Raw genomic sequence first — 17,813 nt, 5'->3', positions numbered from 1 at the left:
GAGCAGAGTGGAAGAGGAAATCCCTGAGCCTAAGGAACTGCATCATATGAAGTGTTATCAAAAACAAACAAATTAAAAAATATAAGAAGCAAATACCCAGAGCTTTATATAAGGTGTATCAATAGAGGATCCTTGTCTTCATCCAAGTACAAAACGTTGTGTCATAGACATCAAGGTAAAAAGGTATTTGTAACTAAAATCTACTAGCAAAAACTGGCTTAAAATTTGCTAAGAAGAATTTAAAAAAAATTTCCTGCCCTTTATGTAATCATCAGCTGTTACTTCAAACTGCTAAATTTGATAAATATTGTTATTTCCCCTTCTGGTGAGCATTCCTTTATTTTTTTCAACTCAAATATTTGCTGAGGACATACCATGTTCAAATTTCTGTCCTCACTGCATTTCTTTGCTCTTTCTCTCTGTCTTTGCTTCCTTCTGTCCTGACACCTAACTATGTCTGTGGCCCAGAAAGGAAAAGGATCTTAATGTAGTTTCTGTTTTCCAGCAAGCATGACAGCTAATATTTATATTTACAGTGCTATCTCATGTCTATTAGGCATTGCAATTTTGATGCTAATAGTTTAATTCATCTTTCTTTGTTACTGCCTTTGCACTGACTTTGTGTATTGCATATATAAAATCTCTTTTTTTGGGAAATGCAATAGAAGTCATCAGCACTTCTAAAAGTAAGGGATGGTGAATGAATTTGGGAGAGTTATGTCCAAAACTGTGTATAGCTTCAAATTAGATAATGATCACAATTTGATTTACAAAGTTTCTGGAAGAAAGCAGCATCTGTTCCCTGAAATTACCTGACATTTTGACAGTATTCATGGAAGTAATAGCATGGTTTGTCACAAGAAGGGAACTAGTTTGTGAATTATCTCAGGTGGACAGGTATGGTATAGTTGATGAGAGCTGCTGTGAGGTCAAGAACTAGGGCTTCTGAAGGTGTAGGTGTGACTGGATTCTTGGCTTCTGCTTGTAGCAGCATCAGCTTGGGGATGTTGCTTCTGCTCAGTAGGATGCACTTTCTCCCATGATATGAGATATTATTAACTTCCAAGGTGGTGGTGAATAATTTTAAATAATATGTAAGAAATCTCATGTCACACACATAAAGTATGTAATAGAGAACTAATTATATGCACTTCTGTTTATAGCACTCACTGAGCAGTATAGAAGACATATATGTGGGCCCAGTGCAATAGCATAGTGGTTAGTCTTTGCCTTGCACACCCGGGATCCCATTGGGCACCGGTTCTAATCCTGGCAGTCCTGCTTCCCATCCAGCCCCCTGCTTGTGGCCTGGGAAAGCAGTCAAGAACGGCCCAAATCTTTGGGACCCTATTCCCAAGTGGGAGACCTGGAAAAGGCTTCTGGCTCCTGGCTTCGGATTGGCTCAGACCCAGCTGTTGTGGTTGCTTGGGGAGTGAACCTCTGGAAGGAAGATCTTCCTCTCTGTCTCTCCTCCTCTCTGTATATCCGCCTTTCCAGTAAAAATGAATAAATCGTAAAAAAAGCAAGACATATATGCAAATAAAGTTGAATCTTTTCTGATTTGAGCAAAGCTTTCAATTGTTGTGGCTTGGAATCATGAGTACGTGAAAGGAAGTCTTGGCTGTGCCAAACTCAGCAAAAGCAGCAGATTATATAATCGTGACTAAGCATGTGGTGAGCCTGGTGACTAAGCCTGGAGAGGCTTCTGGTGAAATCAAACTTAGTTTGCAAGAGCTACCTTGGAGCAATCCTTCCAGTGTCCACACTTGAAAAGGAAACGTCAACCATCATTCCCCAGCAGAAACGAAGTGCTTTTGTTTCCACCAATCACTATCTTAACCTACTTATGGAAAAAGCTAATTTTACATTATTGCTTTCTGCGTTTTCCTTCCATTCTTCAGATTCTAATTTTCCAGACTGTATGCTTTGCTTAAACATTTCAGTTCAGGAAATATTAATTACATAGTCTGCATGTGGCAAGAAAGCTTTTCCTTAAACATAGAGATTATATGATTCAAGGCAATGGAAGATGGAAAATAGTCCAAGTACTTGGCCTCTGCCATTCATGTTGAAGATCCAGATGGAGTTCTGGCTCCTGGTTTTGGACTGGCCCACCCCTGGCTGCTGTGGCATTTAAGAAATAAATCAGCACATGGGAGATTCCCCCTCCCCCAAAAAGAGAGAGAGATTGAGAGATTATATAATTCATTGAGATCTCCTGCTACTGAACTGTCTCTTCAAAATCCTACATGAAAGACTCTATGTGTATCTGTATTCTAACAAGTAAAAATGAGAAGGCTTAAGAATTCATCCTATGTTTTAATCTTGCCTTGTCCTTTTGGTTCGGAAGTACTGTTTTTAATTGGTTTTTGATCCAGTTTAGTTGGCGCTGGGTTCTCCCTTCCCCCTGCTCCACTTTCCCTCGCCTCCCCTCTGTTCAATAGAGCTTGCAAGTAGCTCTTCATTGGTTGAGACACTGGCTAGGGTAATGTGTATTGACTTGAGAGAGAATAACAAAACATTTCAATGAAATTTTCTGGACCCATCTGAGTGGCAACGGGGGCAGGCAACAAGTGTTGAAGAGCTGAAGTAGTTTATCTGAATACTTGGTGAGTGTTTTGAAAATTGAATTTTTATACCACCTTCACCATAATCTTGTATTACATAATGAGTTTATGCACCAGTAACTCAAAGAGCAAATACATCTTTTTGTCTTTTATTGCAAATTAACCAGTCTGTTTTCTTGCTGCTTCATGGAACTTTCAGTTGTGTTAAATCTCCAATTCAAATCTTTTTCTGATTTGACCACAAGCTGGAATTAAAACTAGATGACTGTGAATTTCCACAGTTAAGACAAATCTAGATACAAACTCAACAGTTTTTAATGCACAATTGCATTAAATGATAAATTCCTTGCAAATAATTGATAACCCTATAAAAATACTCACTAAGATACATCTTGACAGAGAAATCTCATAGCACTTTTTAAACTGTGTTTTGGAAGACAAGGAGTTTCATGGAGATGTTCCAGAGTACTTTGTGTTTTCTCAAAGTAAGACATGCTGGGGGTGTGCGGTAGGGAAGGACAGTGTGGTAGGGTGGAATCAGATAGCCAGCAGGAGAGAAGCAGTGGTCGGAATAATAAGATAAATGCACTGTGGGTTTCTATGGTAACCAGGGACCCCAGCTGTTCCTCTGCCCCACAGTTCCATGTAGAACAACCCACCTGTGCCAAGTCCCACTCTGCTTTAGAAACCAATGATTCATTGCTATATTAAATTGCTACAAGGATTTCAGTTCATGAAACAGTACCAATTACTTTAGTTGAGTTGAAATCTCTAATGCACTTATCAAGAAATGTTTTCCTAATAAAGGCTACCAGTTTTCTTTTGAAAAGACACCTTTAGAGAGAGCACAAAGGAAGAAAACACACTCTCACGCTACATTTACAAGTCATTAAGGTTTGCTGGGCAATTTGTTCAGAAGTTAGTGGACTTGTTTTGCAGCTGTTCCGGGAACACTATAAGGAGTGTGAGGTGTTTATCGTGGGGGGTGTTTGTGGTCTAGAGCTTTCCACAGACTGTCCATTGCCTCACCACCTCTACTCCGTCCTCTTCGCTGCCACTGGCTGCAAGGACGTGCTGACGTTCCACTATCTCATTGTGATCAAGCGCCCCTGTCTACACACGGGAATAATAACGGAACTCACTTCATGCGATTTTTAGTTAAGATCACTCACATGAGATGATGCAATTACAGCAGTTGATGGCATTTGCTCTTTTTATAACTATTCCTTTTATTCCAGCAGGAAATATGCTTCTCCTCTAAGCTTTCCTAGCTCACCTACCAAACCTCAAGAGTTTCTTTCACTTCATCCCACTTAATGTGCTTAAACAGTCTCACCTCATCGAAACTGTAGAACATGCAAACATGTACACATACTTTGTGAGAGATCCTCCTGGTTTCCTATCAAGGTTGAAGCCTTGGCGTGTATTTGGGGGAATGAAGACTGAGCCTGTCTATGCTTTTCTTGGAGTCATAAGCAATGCGGTCTTATCATAGGAAAGAAACAATTACAGATAAACTAGTTCCTACTGGAATTGAGGTCATGTGGTGGAAAGCTTCACACCCTAGTTCTCCAGTGATGGGTTGTGTGCCCCAGAAGAATGTGTTTGACTTCATTGGTTCTGAGAAATAAATGAGGCTTATAGTACTTGACAGGACTACTGGAGTATTAGACATAACACACAAAAGCACACGATCAAGTCTCAGATACTTAATAGGCACCCATGAGTGACATCTATTAGCATTATCATTGTTACAGCAAAAGTATAATAGTCTTATTAGCATGAACTTGACTTTAATATTATACGATACTGATATGTAGATAGTATCTTGTTCCACAGACTATAGATGTGAATGAATACTTAAGATGTAACTTATATTCATTTTTGTGTTCTCTTACATAAAGAGTGCTAACATTGGAGCATAACAGATTTTATATTGCAAAATAATCGTACAGTAAATGGAAGAACAAGGAAAAAAGTGTTAAGTACACATGGATTTCATTAACACATTTGCTAGGCAGATATATATTTTTAAGCACAGAGGTGCGAAAGTCTGTGAAATGCAAAGTTCAGAAAAATATTTCATTTTGTAAAAAATTAAAAGAAAATATTTATGATGCATATAATCTATTAGAACAGAAACGCCGTGAACAGTTTTCTTACCTGGGCTGGAGCCACTAATTCCAACTCTGAAGTCGAGTCTGAGTTGAGAGCGCTTTTTCCACCACTCAGTTCTGGTTGAGATCTATGCTCTGAGGACCTGAAATGGATGCACAGAGAAGTTATTGTACATCAAGAGACAAATTGATCCAGAAATCTGTGAAAGAACTTAATGTGGATCACCGAAAGACATCAGAATGCTGATGAAAGAGCAATGTCATACGCAGCATTTATGTCTCACTCATCACAATCAGAATCAAGTTAACCAACAATATGCCAGGGGTTATTGTTTTTGATTTAGAATTCTCAAAGTAACTAAAGGCAATACCGTTTTTGTTATCAAAAATTCTGCTTTATTAAAAAAAATTACTGTGCTCTTCTAAGGGTGAAACTTACACACTGAGGTGTAATTTCATCTTTACATAGATTTTGAAAACGAGGGAGATATGTGAAGGCCAAATATGAGGCTTGTCTTCCAGAAAGCTTCACTAATGTGGTAAATCTCTTGTGGTCAGATTTCCTCAAGGGCATCCATGGATTGTTTTAAACTATTGGATTACCTGATAGTGGAAGTTTGAGAAAGTCAGACAATGTTACATGTAAAGCTACAAATTTTAATGTAACTGTCATTTGCATAATATATGGACTGTATTTACCCTTCAAGAATACTTCAGAAAGTTCTTGAAGAAATGTACATTATCTTTTCATTATATTTCCAAGGCCTTTCAAGGTACATTGTATATCTTCCTAAGTGCACATAGGTAGCTATTTTGACTCATTAGCTTGGATATGTATGCAGTAAATCATCAACAAATGTTGAATGATGGATTTCCTCAAATCCTCATCAGTTAACCTGACTTTATTTCTGATGGTCCTGATGACCAAAGTTAGAATTATTAGAAATCTCAATAATTAATGTGTCTGTGTAGACAGTTTTGCAGCATACAAAACTTTTAGAATGAGTGAGATTGTTTGGGCTGATTGACTCAGTTATGTGAATACCTACCAAATGAACACATTTCCAGGTACCAAAATATCTCACCATAAGAGCTCTTTTGATCCAGTTCTGGATGAGCATGATTTTCTCTCTGCCATTGGCTGCCCCTTGCTGCTTCGATCTCCATGAAACTTCACATCTTCCCATTTTTCCAGTTGAGTTTGAATGTCTGCTAAACACACAGGAAGGGGCATAGTGTTCAGGGAGAGCATGAAGTGCAAAGATAAAGAGACTGATAAGATTGAGAAATCTTCTCCAAATGGACCCTGCTCAAACAAAGCCCACAGTTCCCAGTCCAACCTTTATCGTTTCAACATGGAATGAAAATTAATTGAAACCTGTGCTGTTAAAGAAGACCCTCTAAGATAAATCAGGCTACTTTCACAATTGAAGCATCAGCTTGTTTTGCCTGAATCTGTCTCAAGAGCTGTGTGTTTGAACTCATGGGATCTGGTGTAGCATGTGCATATGGAATATTCTCCTGTCAATCTCCCTGGGAAAGCGGGCTTTAGCCAGAAACTCTTGGTTAAAATGATGAACTTTGATGTTAAAATGAGGTGAGAAGAAACCAGAACTTTTTTTTTTAAAATGGCTTTTGCATAGGCTTTTCACCAAAGGAGGGAATTTATAATGGAGAATAGAGAGAAAGAAAGCTATGAAGAAAGCCAGGAAAACGGCAGAATCCCTTTCTATCTGGGGCTTACATCTCACAGAGGAGGAATTGGCTATATTTTCTCTCATTAGCAAGTGTATAGCCATGAAGAAATCACTTAAGCAGCCGTGAGCTCTGCCATAGTTTCACTTATGTAAAGACAGGTTTGCTGATAGCCTCTAAGTCCTTTTCCTCCCTTCTGTAAAAGTTCCAAATGTGTCATTTTAGCTTTTTGTGAGTTCATGCTGCAGTGGGATTTGTACCTGCACATTGTTGTACAGCCATCACCTTCATATATCTCCAAAATATTTTCATCTTTTCAAATTGAAATTTTGTGAGCATTAAACAATAACTCTTCATCTCCTTCCTCCAAAAACTCCTTTTTGTTTCTATTCTACTTTTTTCTGTGACTTAACTGCTCTATTTAGCTTAACTGAATGACAACACGTGATATTTATCCTTTTGCAACTGGTTTATTTAAGTTAGTATAATATTTGCTAAACTCACCCATGTTACAACATACATCTGTGACCGATTATTCTGTAAGGCTGAATAATATTACTCTACATTTTGTCTAGACATTCATTTGAGGATGGGTATTTGAATTGTTACCAACTTTTGACTCTTGTGAACACCACTGTTGTTCTCCAAAGTGGTTTTAAATGAAATATTTTTACAGCTTCTTCAAAGACATCTCAGAAACAGAAGAAAAATGGTTACTTATACTCTTATTGCAGCATACTATCATACTTTGAATAATCTTATAAAAGCATGCGAATTTCATTTACTTATTTGTACAACCGAATAAACCTAAAGCACATGGAGGGTGAGGAAATAGAGTTATAAAAGCTTCCTCCAAATATAGGCATCAAAGAGGGAGATGGCAGAGCAGAAAGGATCCTTGTTTGTATGCAACTGGCTTTCTTCCCTTTCTACGCAATGTATTTTGGGATGGTGTCATATGAACCCCCAGATTGTAATATACACTCAAATGCTTCTGATTTCTAAACCTCCATGTCCGCCTCATCTCTTCCTCCTCAGCTTTAGGCACACATATTCAACTGTTGGCTGCATCCACAGAAAAGCCTCACAGTTATCTCTGCCATAACAGGTTCAAAGTGGAGCTCAGACGTTTGCAGCATGACTTCCTGTTTCTATTCTCTCTTGTACCCTCCATCACAGAGTCTGATGCATTATTTATGTCCCTCTTGCTCACATATCCACATCCATTCAATGCCCGAGCCAATCTTTTTTTGAACGTGTCTTTGCCTTATGATCCCATTTGCTACTTCTGGGTCTCTGAATTGGTCTCTCTGCCTTAATTCCTTTCTTCATACATCCACTAGAGAAGGATTTGCATCAAAAAATGAATCTGTTGCTGTCACTCCTCTCAGTCAAACCCTTCAAATATCACCCCCTTTCCCTCAGTCCTGAGGATAGACTAACCAGGGAGTTTCATTATCTAGCTGTTGGTCAGGTCACCATATCACTATTCTGTTACAATATTTTTATTTACTTGGAAAGGTCATCTTCCTGTATCAGGGTGCCTTCCTGTCTATTTGTGTCTGAGTCTCTTTCTCTTCTACACCAGGAATACCCCACTCTGTCCTTGCTACATCTCTTCTGAACCACCTTTTTCATGACAAGTTTCTATTCATCCTTCAAGACTTTGTTCACACAGTAATTCCATGACCAACTTTCTCACCTCCCTGGCTGGACAGGCACTGCATAACTGCTTGTGTGCCAAGAGTATGAACTTCCATTTATTACAGCATAGAGTTAATATTATAATCAGTTACTAATTTTTCTATCTCCCCAAAACTGTAAGTTTGCCAAGGGTCAGGAGCTTACAATATTTACCTTTGTATTCTTAGCCTATAGTATGTGCATGGAATACAGTAGGTGCTCGGAGAAATGTTTACTGAACAAATGAATAAATTAATGCATGAATACGTTACGTATGAATGTCATAATGGCATGTAATTTTACATATATATATTCCATTTATTCTTTAACAAGCTCATGGATAAATCACTAATATGCCCATTTTATGGACATATGTATTCACACATATACATGTGCTCATGCATGCACACACAAACACACACGTCAGTGAATCACAGATAGAAGAGATATTCTCCTTTGCATTCTGAGCTATCTGCCTCTTTTCCTGCAGGAGGTCATCTGTACTCCTTGGTTCTGTAGGCTGAGGAATAAGCTTTCCGTTCTCAGTAGCATGTAAGTCTGGAAGTAAACTGGAGCTAGACTTATTCCAGTTGTGCCTACTAACTGTCAGAGTTTGGGCAAGCTATCAACTTTTAAAGATTTATTTTTATTATTTTTTATTGGAAAGGCGGATATACAGAGAGGAGAGACAGAGAGGAAGATCTTCCGTCCGATGATTCACTCCCCAAGTGAGCGCAACGGCCAATGCTATGCCGGCCCGAAGCCAGGAGCTTCTTCCGGGCCTCCTACGTGGGTGCAGGGTCCCAAAGCTTTGGGCTGTCCTTGACTGCTTTCCTGGGCCACAGGCAAGGAGCTGGAAGGGAAGCGGGGCAGCCAGGATAGAACCGGCGAAGCTATCAACATTTAAAGGCTATCTCCCTACACATGATGTCCAAGAGCTGTAATGATGTAATGAGATGACTATTCAAATCATGGAGCAGGGCTGTAAGCCATCCCAATGCATGGCAGCTGTTTCATCACATTGCCTGTCTTCTCAAAAATGTCATGTCCTATTGTTTGGTTTGACTGCCCCCAGGCCTTGCATCACAGTTGTTTACTCACATGTTTTTCTCGTCTACTCCGGAGTGAGTGCCCCTAGAAAGCAATATTCACATTTTATCTGTATTTGTAACTCTTGTGACTAACACGGTACCTGATATCTATCATGAGCTCAACAGATACTAGTTGAATAAATAACTGAACAAATTAACCACAGTCATATAAAGTTGAGCTTCCTAAAGGCTATGCAATTAAAGCTCAGAATAAGCAATGTCCTGCTCAGGTTCCTAGATGGGATTCATCTTTCACTTTGCTCATGGTTTTAATGCCATTTGTGGAACCTCCCTGCTATTTCAACCCCAGCAGGGCAAGGATGAGCAGCATCCGTGCAAGCACTTGCCTTACCTAAATCTAATGATGAAGTCTCTGAGGCTCGGAGAGGCTGGCCTCTTGGCTCAGCATCTGCACTGATGAAGTCAGGTCCATCAGCCTTTTTCTTGAGAGATGAAGTTTTTGATGAAGGTTCCGATTTCTTGCCCTTGGTTTGAGTTTGAGAGACTGGTTCACTCAGGTCAAGGAGATCTAAGCCTGTGGTCAATACTGTCAGAAATGGAAAAGGTTAAGACAAGTTCTTCTACTCCACAGTTATTTTTCAAAAAACAGATTTTAGTTGAGTATGGAAGATTTCTGTCTAGGTAGGAGAGGACAGAAATACCTAACTAAATTATAAATCACTGATTCATAGAGACAGCTTCTTAAGGATACTGCTTGGGGTGCCCACCTCTTTTATTGAAGTGCCCGGACTAAAGTCCTGATTCTGCACGCTGGAAGGCAACAAGTGATGTCTCAAGTGCTTGGGTTCCTGCCTCTCTGCATGAGACTCCCAGATGGAGCTCCCAGCTACTGGTTTAGGCCTGCTCTACTTCTTAGCTGTTGTTGGCGTTTGGAAAAAGAGAATCAGCACATAGGAGATAGCTCTTTTACCCTATTTTCAAATAAATAGGCAAATAAAACTTTTTGAAAAAGTTAACTTAAAAACAAAAGACACTGCTTTAAACATCTGTGTCCCGTTTTGGAGTGGCTAGGTTTGATACCTGGTTTGGTCCCTCATTCCATGAGAGACGACAATCAACAGAGACGATGACTAAAGCGATGGGGCACCTGCTACCTACCTGGGAGAGTTGGAGTGAATGCCTGCTCCTCTTTCTGTGCCTCACATGACCATTGGGACACTTGGATAGGTTCTCTCTCTGCTTTTATGTCTCTCAAATTAAATGAATTTTAAAAAGTTTGTTATTTCTGAGGGTTTGCTTCATGGTTCCCTAGGTATAATAGGAAGCAAGCCAGGAAAAGCCAGGCCACATTAGCCTTAACAGTGAAGAAATTTTGATGAAATAAACATATAATTGGATCTGAGTTCACATAGTATTTATTTGTGGGTTTTTCAAAGAACTGACAATCTATCATATTCAGAGATTTGGTGACATTTCTGAATGTCTTTGTGTTTTAGTTTTAAGTGATCAAGTAGATGAGGCATAAAGAAATGTTGTTAATCATCTTTTATTTAATTAAACAATTCAATCTGAAAATGGCAGGTTCTTTTGGCTCACAATGGAGAAGTATTTTATAACCCACGGTTGATGAATAGCTATACAGGTTACTGCCTTTGTTGTTGTTTAATATGCAAATTAAAATGTAAAGATAATGGAGTATAAAACTGTTCCATTTTTTACTTTCTAGAAGACTGTTTACACTGTATTACATATTGTAAGGCTCAAATAATGGTTTGATCAAACACAAAATAAGAAAATGAGATTAAAAAGACAAATTTCATAATCTTTAATTTTGCTTTTGCTGTGCCAGTAAAGGTGCCCAACTCATTGGGAAAAATAGAAAATTCAAATAAGACAAGATTTCTCCAGCTTCACCTGGCTGGATCACCAACCAGCCTTGTGAGTTTGTGGGCAGGTCCCTAGACTCCCTGACCCAGTCTCTCTTTCTCCAGACAGCTTGTGCAAGCTGAGAAAGTAAGAGAGCAAGCAACTCCTTGCAGTAACCCTCGCTGGCACAGTCTAAGCGAAAAGAGCACCACTTCTCTTTGAGTGCCCGTTTCTTCCCCAGGTGCTGGATAGATTTTTGTTGACATCTCATCAGTCCTCCATCTGTGCTTGGCTTGCATGCAACGGAGAGTTGGGGTTCAGCGGCCCTTGCCACCAGGATGTCTTTAGCTCTCCACTGCCTGCTGAGCTGACCATTCTGACGAGAGCTGTGGAATGGTGCAGTGGGCGTTACTGTTTTAAAACAATTTATCTACTTGGTTTTATTTTCTAGAAAGGCAGAGAGAATGAGAGAGAGAGAGAGAGAGAAAAAAAAGAGAGAGAGAGAAAGAGAGAGAAACAGAGAAAAGCAGGGCGGGGGGTGGTGGAGAGAAAGGCGTGGAAGAGAGTCTATCTGTTGATTCACTACCCAAATACAACAGCCAGGAGCCCAGTACCTTGTAACTCAGTCTGGGTCTCCCATATGTGTGACAGGGACCTAAGCACTCAGGTGGTCACCTGCCACTTCCCTGGGGTACTCATTATTAAGATGCTGCATCAGATACGAAGCAGGAACTCCAAACTAGGCACTCGGATATGGGATGCCGGTATCTCAAGGAGCGTTTTAGTGGTGGCACCAAACATACATTCCCAGATTTTTCTCCTAATAATTTTCCGATTTCAATTCCAAGTCACAGTATCAGATAGTGCTAAAGGAGTGTATAAGAGCTGACTGTACTCTTGCTTAGATGTGTGATGAGGTAAGATTCTTAACCTTTTTGAGTTTCAATTTCTTCATGTGAAAAATGAGGAATTCATAATCTTTCAGGTGTGAGAGAAGAATTAAATGATTAATGGGTATAAAATGCCAGGCAAAAAATAGCAACTTAATAAATGCTATTTCCATTTTTAATGCCTCCATTTTATGAAGTTTTTGTTTTCTTTCTTTTCTTAATATTTTGTTGTTGTTGACCTCTTCTGATTTCCCCCATTTATTTCTTCCTTTCTATTGCGCTCAAGGCACACCTGCACTGACAGAGGAAGCACTAATGGAAACTACCTGAGGATGAGACAGCATGCTGGTTCTGCAATGGATCCTAAGAGGTGATTACGTCATAAACATCCTGGGAGTATCTGCACCTCTAAGCTGAGTCTCCCTGAGGAGGGGAAGCTACTTTTCAAGGTACTTGGAGGTCCCGGATATGCTTTGTGGCTGTGAAGAGCTTGAGTAAGGAGGAGCGGGGGACGTGACTTTCAGAACTGAGCCACTCAGCTTTCTGTCTATAATTTAAAGGTGGCAGGCAGCCAGACCAGGCTAGGATGCTAAGCTTTATTTCCACTGAAAGTTGAAACAGAAATTTCCAGGCCCTGTTATGTTCCCAACTCGATTTCCTTACAAACAAAAGGATGGAGGTGGATGCCAGTCTCTGGAATGCCATATGTCTTTTTACTAACTGTGCAAACACATAAGAGTTCTTGCCCCCAGACGTCTTTCAGAAGCAAATTATAAAGAAATTGTCTACTTGTGTATACGAAGGGCATTTGTTAGGGAATAATAACTGCTGAGTCCAAATTTAATTCTCTGTACACTTCTCACTATTCAGAGTAAAAGAAATTACTGAAAGAGTGAATAGTGAGTTCAAACTTGGCTCAGCCTTGGCTTTTCTCCCTCCAAGCAGTCCTGGGTGCTGCCTGTGTTTGTTCTAAGCTCTTTATCCCTTTGTACTCTTCTCGGCAAATATGAATTCTTGGCACACACAGAGGCCCTAACTGTTACCCAGTTGATGAAGGAAGTGGCTTGGAGGGCAAATGGCAAGCTTTGAAGCTGTAAGTCCCTGGGGACCACAATTTCAAAAGCAGAGAAAGGAGGATGGTAGCCTTTCTCTCTTGGAGGAAGACAAATTACATTTTAGTTGCGTACATGCACACACCAATGTGTGTAAGGCCATGCATTCAACAAAGGGCCTTTCATTTATAGTCTCTCTCTCAGACATTCATCCTTGTCTACCTGGAGTATACATTGCTCACCATTGCCTCGACACCTCCCTTTATCTCTGTAACAGCATTACTCCTAGCTCTGTGACTTCTCAACAAATCTGTTTGCCTGGTCACTGCTGGAAGGATTTTGTCCTGGCATTGTCACTTTAGTGTCTCTAACCCATTCTGGGGTCTTTTATGCTGTAGATCTTCCCTGCAAAAGATAAGGTAGCACCCATCAGTGGTTAAGATGCCCTGTGCTCAGAATCTGACCTTGTCATGTGCTATGTGACTTTGTGAAAGCTATTTACTCTCTTGAAGCCTGCATTTTTGCCTGTCCAAAATAAAGCCCTTGCAATGGTGTTAGAAGGATAACAGTAATTTAAATAAAAGTTTATAACCTCTACGCGATCCTACTAAAGGCATTCATGTTTGAGAGAGTCTTGGACATCAGAGAATGGAAATTATTACAGAAATTATTTATTGAGAATAAGCAATAATCTAAGTGCTTATTAATGTTGCCTTGTTCATTTCATATAGCATCCCTGTGAAAAATGATGTAATATTCCAATTTTACATATGAGAAATGGGGGCTTGCAGGTATTAAGTAACACATCTGCAACCACACAGCTGGAGTGAGAATAATGTTCCCCTCTGTCTGGACTCTGGGGATGTGAGTCCAGACAGAGTAACTGTAACAAGTAACACAAGAAGAAGGATTTTGCAGATGTAATTACGCTAAGGACTCTGAGATGGCAAAATTGATCTGGATTATCCTTATAGGTCAAGTATAATTGTAAGAGTACTTAAAAGATGGAAGTCAGGAGGGTAAAAGTCTTAGGAGACATGAGGGTGGAAACCAAGGGGAGGCAAGGAGAGAGAGAAAAAGAGAAAAAGGGAGAGATTTCAATCCACTGGAACTGAGAAAGCGAAGGCCAGCTTCTCAGCACATCCCATTCTCTTAGATTTGCCTACAGTTAGAGACATGGCTCTGTTTCCTGGGGCAGCTCTGTATTTCTTGTAGACTGAGCTCATTTTCATGAATCAGGAAGACGAGTCTGACCTGAATGTATCTGAATTTGTTTACTGTTCTGCTTAGAATGTACCAAGTATCATTTTTTATTTTCTTGATTACTCAAAATGATAGTTAAAATTTCAAGAATGATTACTGCACTATGATATGAGAAAAAGTAGTGTGCTTTAAAAATGTTAAAAATATGATTTTTATTTTATGTCCAACAGAAATGGGACACCAGAATTTACATTGTACTCTGTACTTCCAGAGGTTGCTTCACTGAATCTTTGCAAGTAAATAGTGAGATGAAGTCTTGTTAATAGGCAGATGAGGAAACTGAGGCTTAGTTAAGCAACTTGCCCACAGACACAGAGCTAGCATTTCAATTCATAGAGAATGACCCCAGAATTTAGAGTATGCTCCCAATTTAAGTGCCTCTATCTCATGTTAATTACTGTTGATGGAATTTTCAGCATTATGGAAAAGCCACAATTTCCTTCTCTCTGTCCTTTTCTTTACTTAGTTAGAAGTAAACTGAAAATATGCAAGCCACAGCAAGGTGAGGTCATGAAGGAAAAATAGAACAAATTGAATAAGACAGTATATGATTACTTTCTTCTTTTCCATTAAATTCTACCTTGCACATCCAACAGAACCTTTGTTCTTTGATTCTGAACATCATTTAAAAATTCTTATTTAAAAAACATGCCTTTGAATGTGAATGTTGACAGAGAGATCAATGCTGGAAGGCAGCCTGTGCTGGAGTATTGCCATTCATGCTAATGGCATCTGGTATTCACTGACTGGATAAATACTTATCAAAGGCTTCTCCTATGGGTCAGGAACTGAGAAGCTGATCATCACAGTATGAGTACTTTTAAGTCTAGGAGAACATTCAGATCAGTAGTAAGAGGCACAAGTAACACTTTGATTTGACCCAAGAAAACTAGGCTTGTCTGTCTTTAAGCTGTAGGACATCTTGTCATTTCAATTTCCGCCCCCTCTTCGCCCCCCCAGAAAAGATGTCAGCATTCATTTGACTGGACTTTTTCACACAACATATTTCTAGAAATGATTGAGCTGTTAGCCACAACAAGCCAGAACAACCATACTCTGAAATAGGTGCTTTTGTATTAAAGATTTCTTATGTGATAAGACTTGAGATATAAAGAAATAAACATGAAAATATGCACTGGGGAGTGATTTGTTACTATTAGTGATACTTGTATGTTCAGCAGAATTGGTTGGGTAATATGCATAGCACTTTCTTGCATAATGAAAAGCTATTTATTGGTGTATATGGAATAGTGTATTTTCCAAAGTTTCATTTGGTTCCAAACATTATTCTCCACTTAAAATGCCTTAAGCAGAAACATGTGCATTGAAATAAACTCTTCTTGAGGAATAGTTAGAAGCGAAGAAATTACCGGCTGTATTGGACGTGACTGGTCTTGGTATTGCCTCCGATTTGGTTTCACATAGAAAATCATCAATGGAGGGACTCAGGAGGGGCCGGCTTTCTTGTTGCTCATTCACCAGCTGAGAACAAATGAACACAGGTGTCACAGGGCTTTGTAAACTTGCAGAATCAGATGGGTTAAAATGCAGCCTTGCAACAAAAGAGTAGCAAAATAAACACATACATAAATAAATTACAGGGAAGGGGCAAGAAAGAAAAAACTACCAAGAGGGTGGGAATGAGCCTTCTAGCACTTTCAACATATTTATGATGCAGCCAACCACAATTTTTAAAGTCTAAGCCTTTCCCTTCCCTCCTGGAATCAATTAGAAGTATTCTGTAATTCTAATATGTATAAAGCGTCACCTACTGAATCATTTGCTAAGGGCCAATCTCATTCCTTACTCAGACAAGAGACTCCCGTAAGATTCAGCTAATAGTGACATATGACTCCAAGATGGCAGGTTCAGCTAAAGACTGGTCAGGTTTGGGTGGAGAGCCAGAGCAAATACGTTGATCTCTCTGCATGGACAAATACTTCCCTTTTCTTGCTCTCTTAGAAAACTCAAATCACCTAAAATCCCACCCACTACATTCCCCTCAGATGCTTTTGTAGTGCACAAGAAATATTGTTTTAGGAGAGTAATAAAATATTGTTCCTTGAACTCTACAGGTACCTAATAAGTACATTTGTGGAAATCTACGTGTAAAAAAGATTTTTTTGTAAATTCAATCATATTTTCCCTAAGCTAATGTGTATTATCAAGCTTTCAGATTGACTTTTAGTGGGTGGTCAAGAACTTGGTTATCCTGAACCTCTTTGAATCCAGGTTTATCCAAATTATGCTTCTATGGTTAACAGAGAAAAGGTATCTGATTCACAAGGGGTTGATTTTTACATTAACTGTCTTAATTCTTTGGGGGCTTTTGTATTGGCCTTATTTGAAGTAGATGTAGCCATCTAGTTTTTTCTACTTTCCTAAGAAAAGGATGTGTCTCAACATCTCCAGATTTTTAAGTACTTATGTTTGAAGTTGATTTTTAGGAGACACAAGATAACAAAGTGCTTTGGAATATTATCAAATACTTCAAAATACTTTACATGATTCTATTCACTGTCACCTCAGTGTCAGCAGTATCATAACTTAGAGCTGATGGAATATGGTAAGGGACCTAAATAATGGTAAGCTTGGAAGAAAAAAATGTAGTTCTAGGATTTCTGGTGGGGCAACATTGAAATGCTTGGTGGGCTTCAAAAAGAGGAAATCAAGAAGGCACTTGCTACTTTATTCTATCCATGCTATTATTTAAACATGGATAATCTACTATCTCCATCAGAGTTCAAGATTTTGGCATAAAGTTGGCCATTGAGGATTAAGTATTCTAAAAGTTCAATGTTCAAGTTACATTGATAGATATTTCTTCAATTAATGTAAACTTAATGTAAAATTTTATTATATATCAAGAAGAATATCACATAAGGCATATTTTAGTTTTAATCTTTTTAAAGGATGCTCCTTTACCCACAAGTAAAACTCTGATTCCTATATATATATATATATATCTTTTTAAAATTAAAACACTGTTGAGTACCATCCATTCTATTTATAATGAAATATTTTTAAATGTTGAGGGACTGTGAACTTCCCACAATTTTGAGATAAAATATAAACTTTTGTGCAAATCATGATCTATTTGAATTTAGTCATCATTCTTAATATTTTACCAGAATAAAAGTCAACTTGACTATCTAAAAATGCAATTGAAATGCTGATATAGAATGTAATTGACATGAAAGTTCTGCTATAGAATATAATGTACTGGAAAATATGAGTTGGTGTGTGAGTTCTGAAAATAGTCTGTTGCAGAGTCATTATTTCAATGATAGTTCATATATAGATTGTGTACATGCAATAGTTTGTATATTTACTGATAAAACTTGTTGAATAGCATGTGGCTAATGTAGTGAGCCTATCTAGTGCAGTATCTCTATAGTGACAGGATTCTAACTTCCCAAGCAGGCTGTGGCACTTGCAGGGAAGGCAAGGGAGACCCGAACTTTGCTGTGCTATGAGCTTTGGAAGAGGATGAAGGTCACCACCAAATATAGCACTATACCATTCCCGTAGAATTATTCTCCAGGCTTGCATTTACTGAGCTGTGCTTTCTGGTTCCTGGGTCTAGAGCCTAGAGTGACCTCAATGGGTAAAGTGTGTAAGGCTCAGA

General features: G+C 38.9%; 1 protein-coding gene across 10 annotated transcripts in view; it reads right to left on the bottom strand.

The window, feature by feature from the left end:
* PEX5L (peroxisomal biogenesis factor 5 like) overlaps positions 1-17,813 on the bottom strand; it is a 212,528-nt gene that overhangs the window by 55,181 nt on the left and 139,534 nt on the right. For 7 of the 10 annotated variants that reach the window (XM_041002626.1, XM_041002620.1, XM_041002623.1 and 4 more), the window contains 4 exons: positions 15,556-15,667; positions 9,506-9,700; positions 5,770-5,893; positions 4,731-4,827 (listed from right to left, as the gene is read on the bottom strand). In XM_041002626.1, the coding sequence (XP_040858560.1) occupies positions 4,731-4,827; positions 5,770-5,893; positions 9,506-9,700; positions 15,556-15,667 (528 nt within the window). Of the gene's footprint in view, positions 1-4,730; positions 4,828-5,769; positions 5,897-9,505; positions 9,701-15,555; positions 15,668-17,813 lie in introns of all 10 variants that reach the window. The other 3 variants (XM_041002621.1, XM_041002627.1, XM_041002624.1) reach the window with 2 other exon arrangements.

Source organism: Ochotona curzoniae, unplaced genomic scaffold, assembly GCF_017591425.1.
Source record: "Ochotona curzoniae isolate NIBS_2020 unplaced genomic scaffold, NIBS_Ocur_1.0 scaffold_2587, whole genome shotgun sequence".
Taxonomy (NCBI): Eukaryota; Metazoa; Chordata; class Mammalia; order Lagomorpha; family Ochotonidae; genus Ochotona; species Ochotona curzoniae.
The sequence above is the reverse complement of the archived record's forward strand: the minus strand, read 5'-3'. Positions and strand labels throughout refer to the sequence as shown.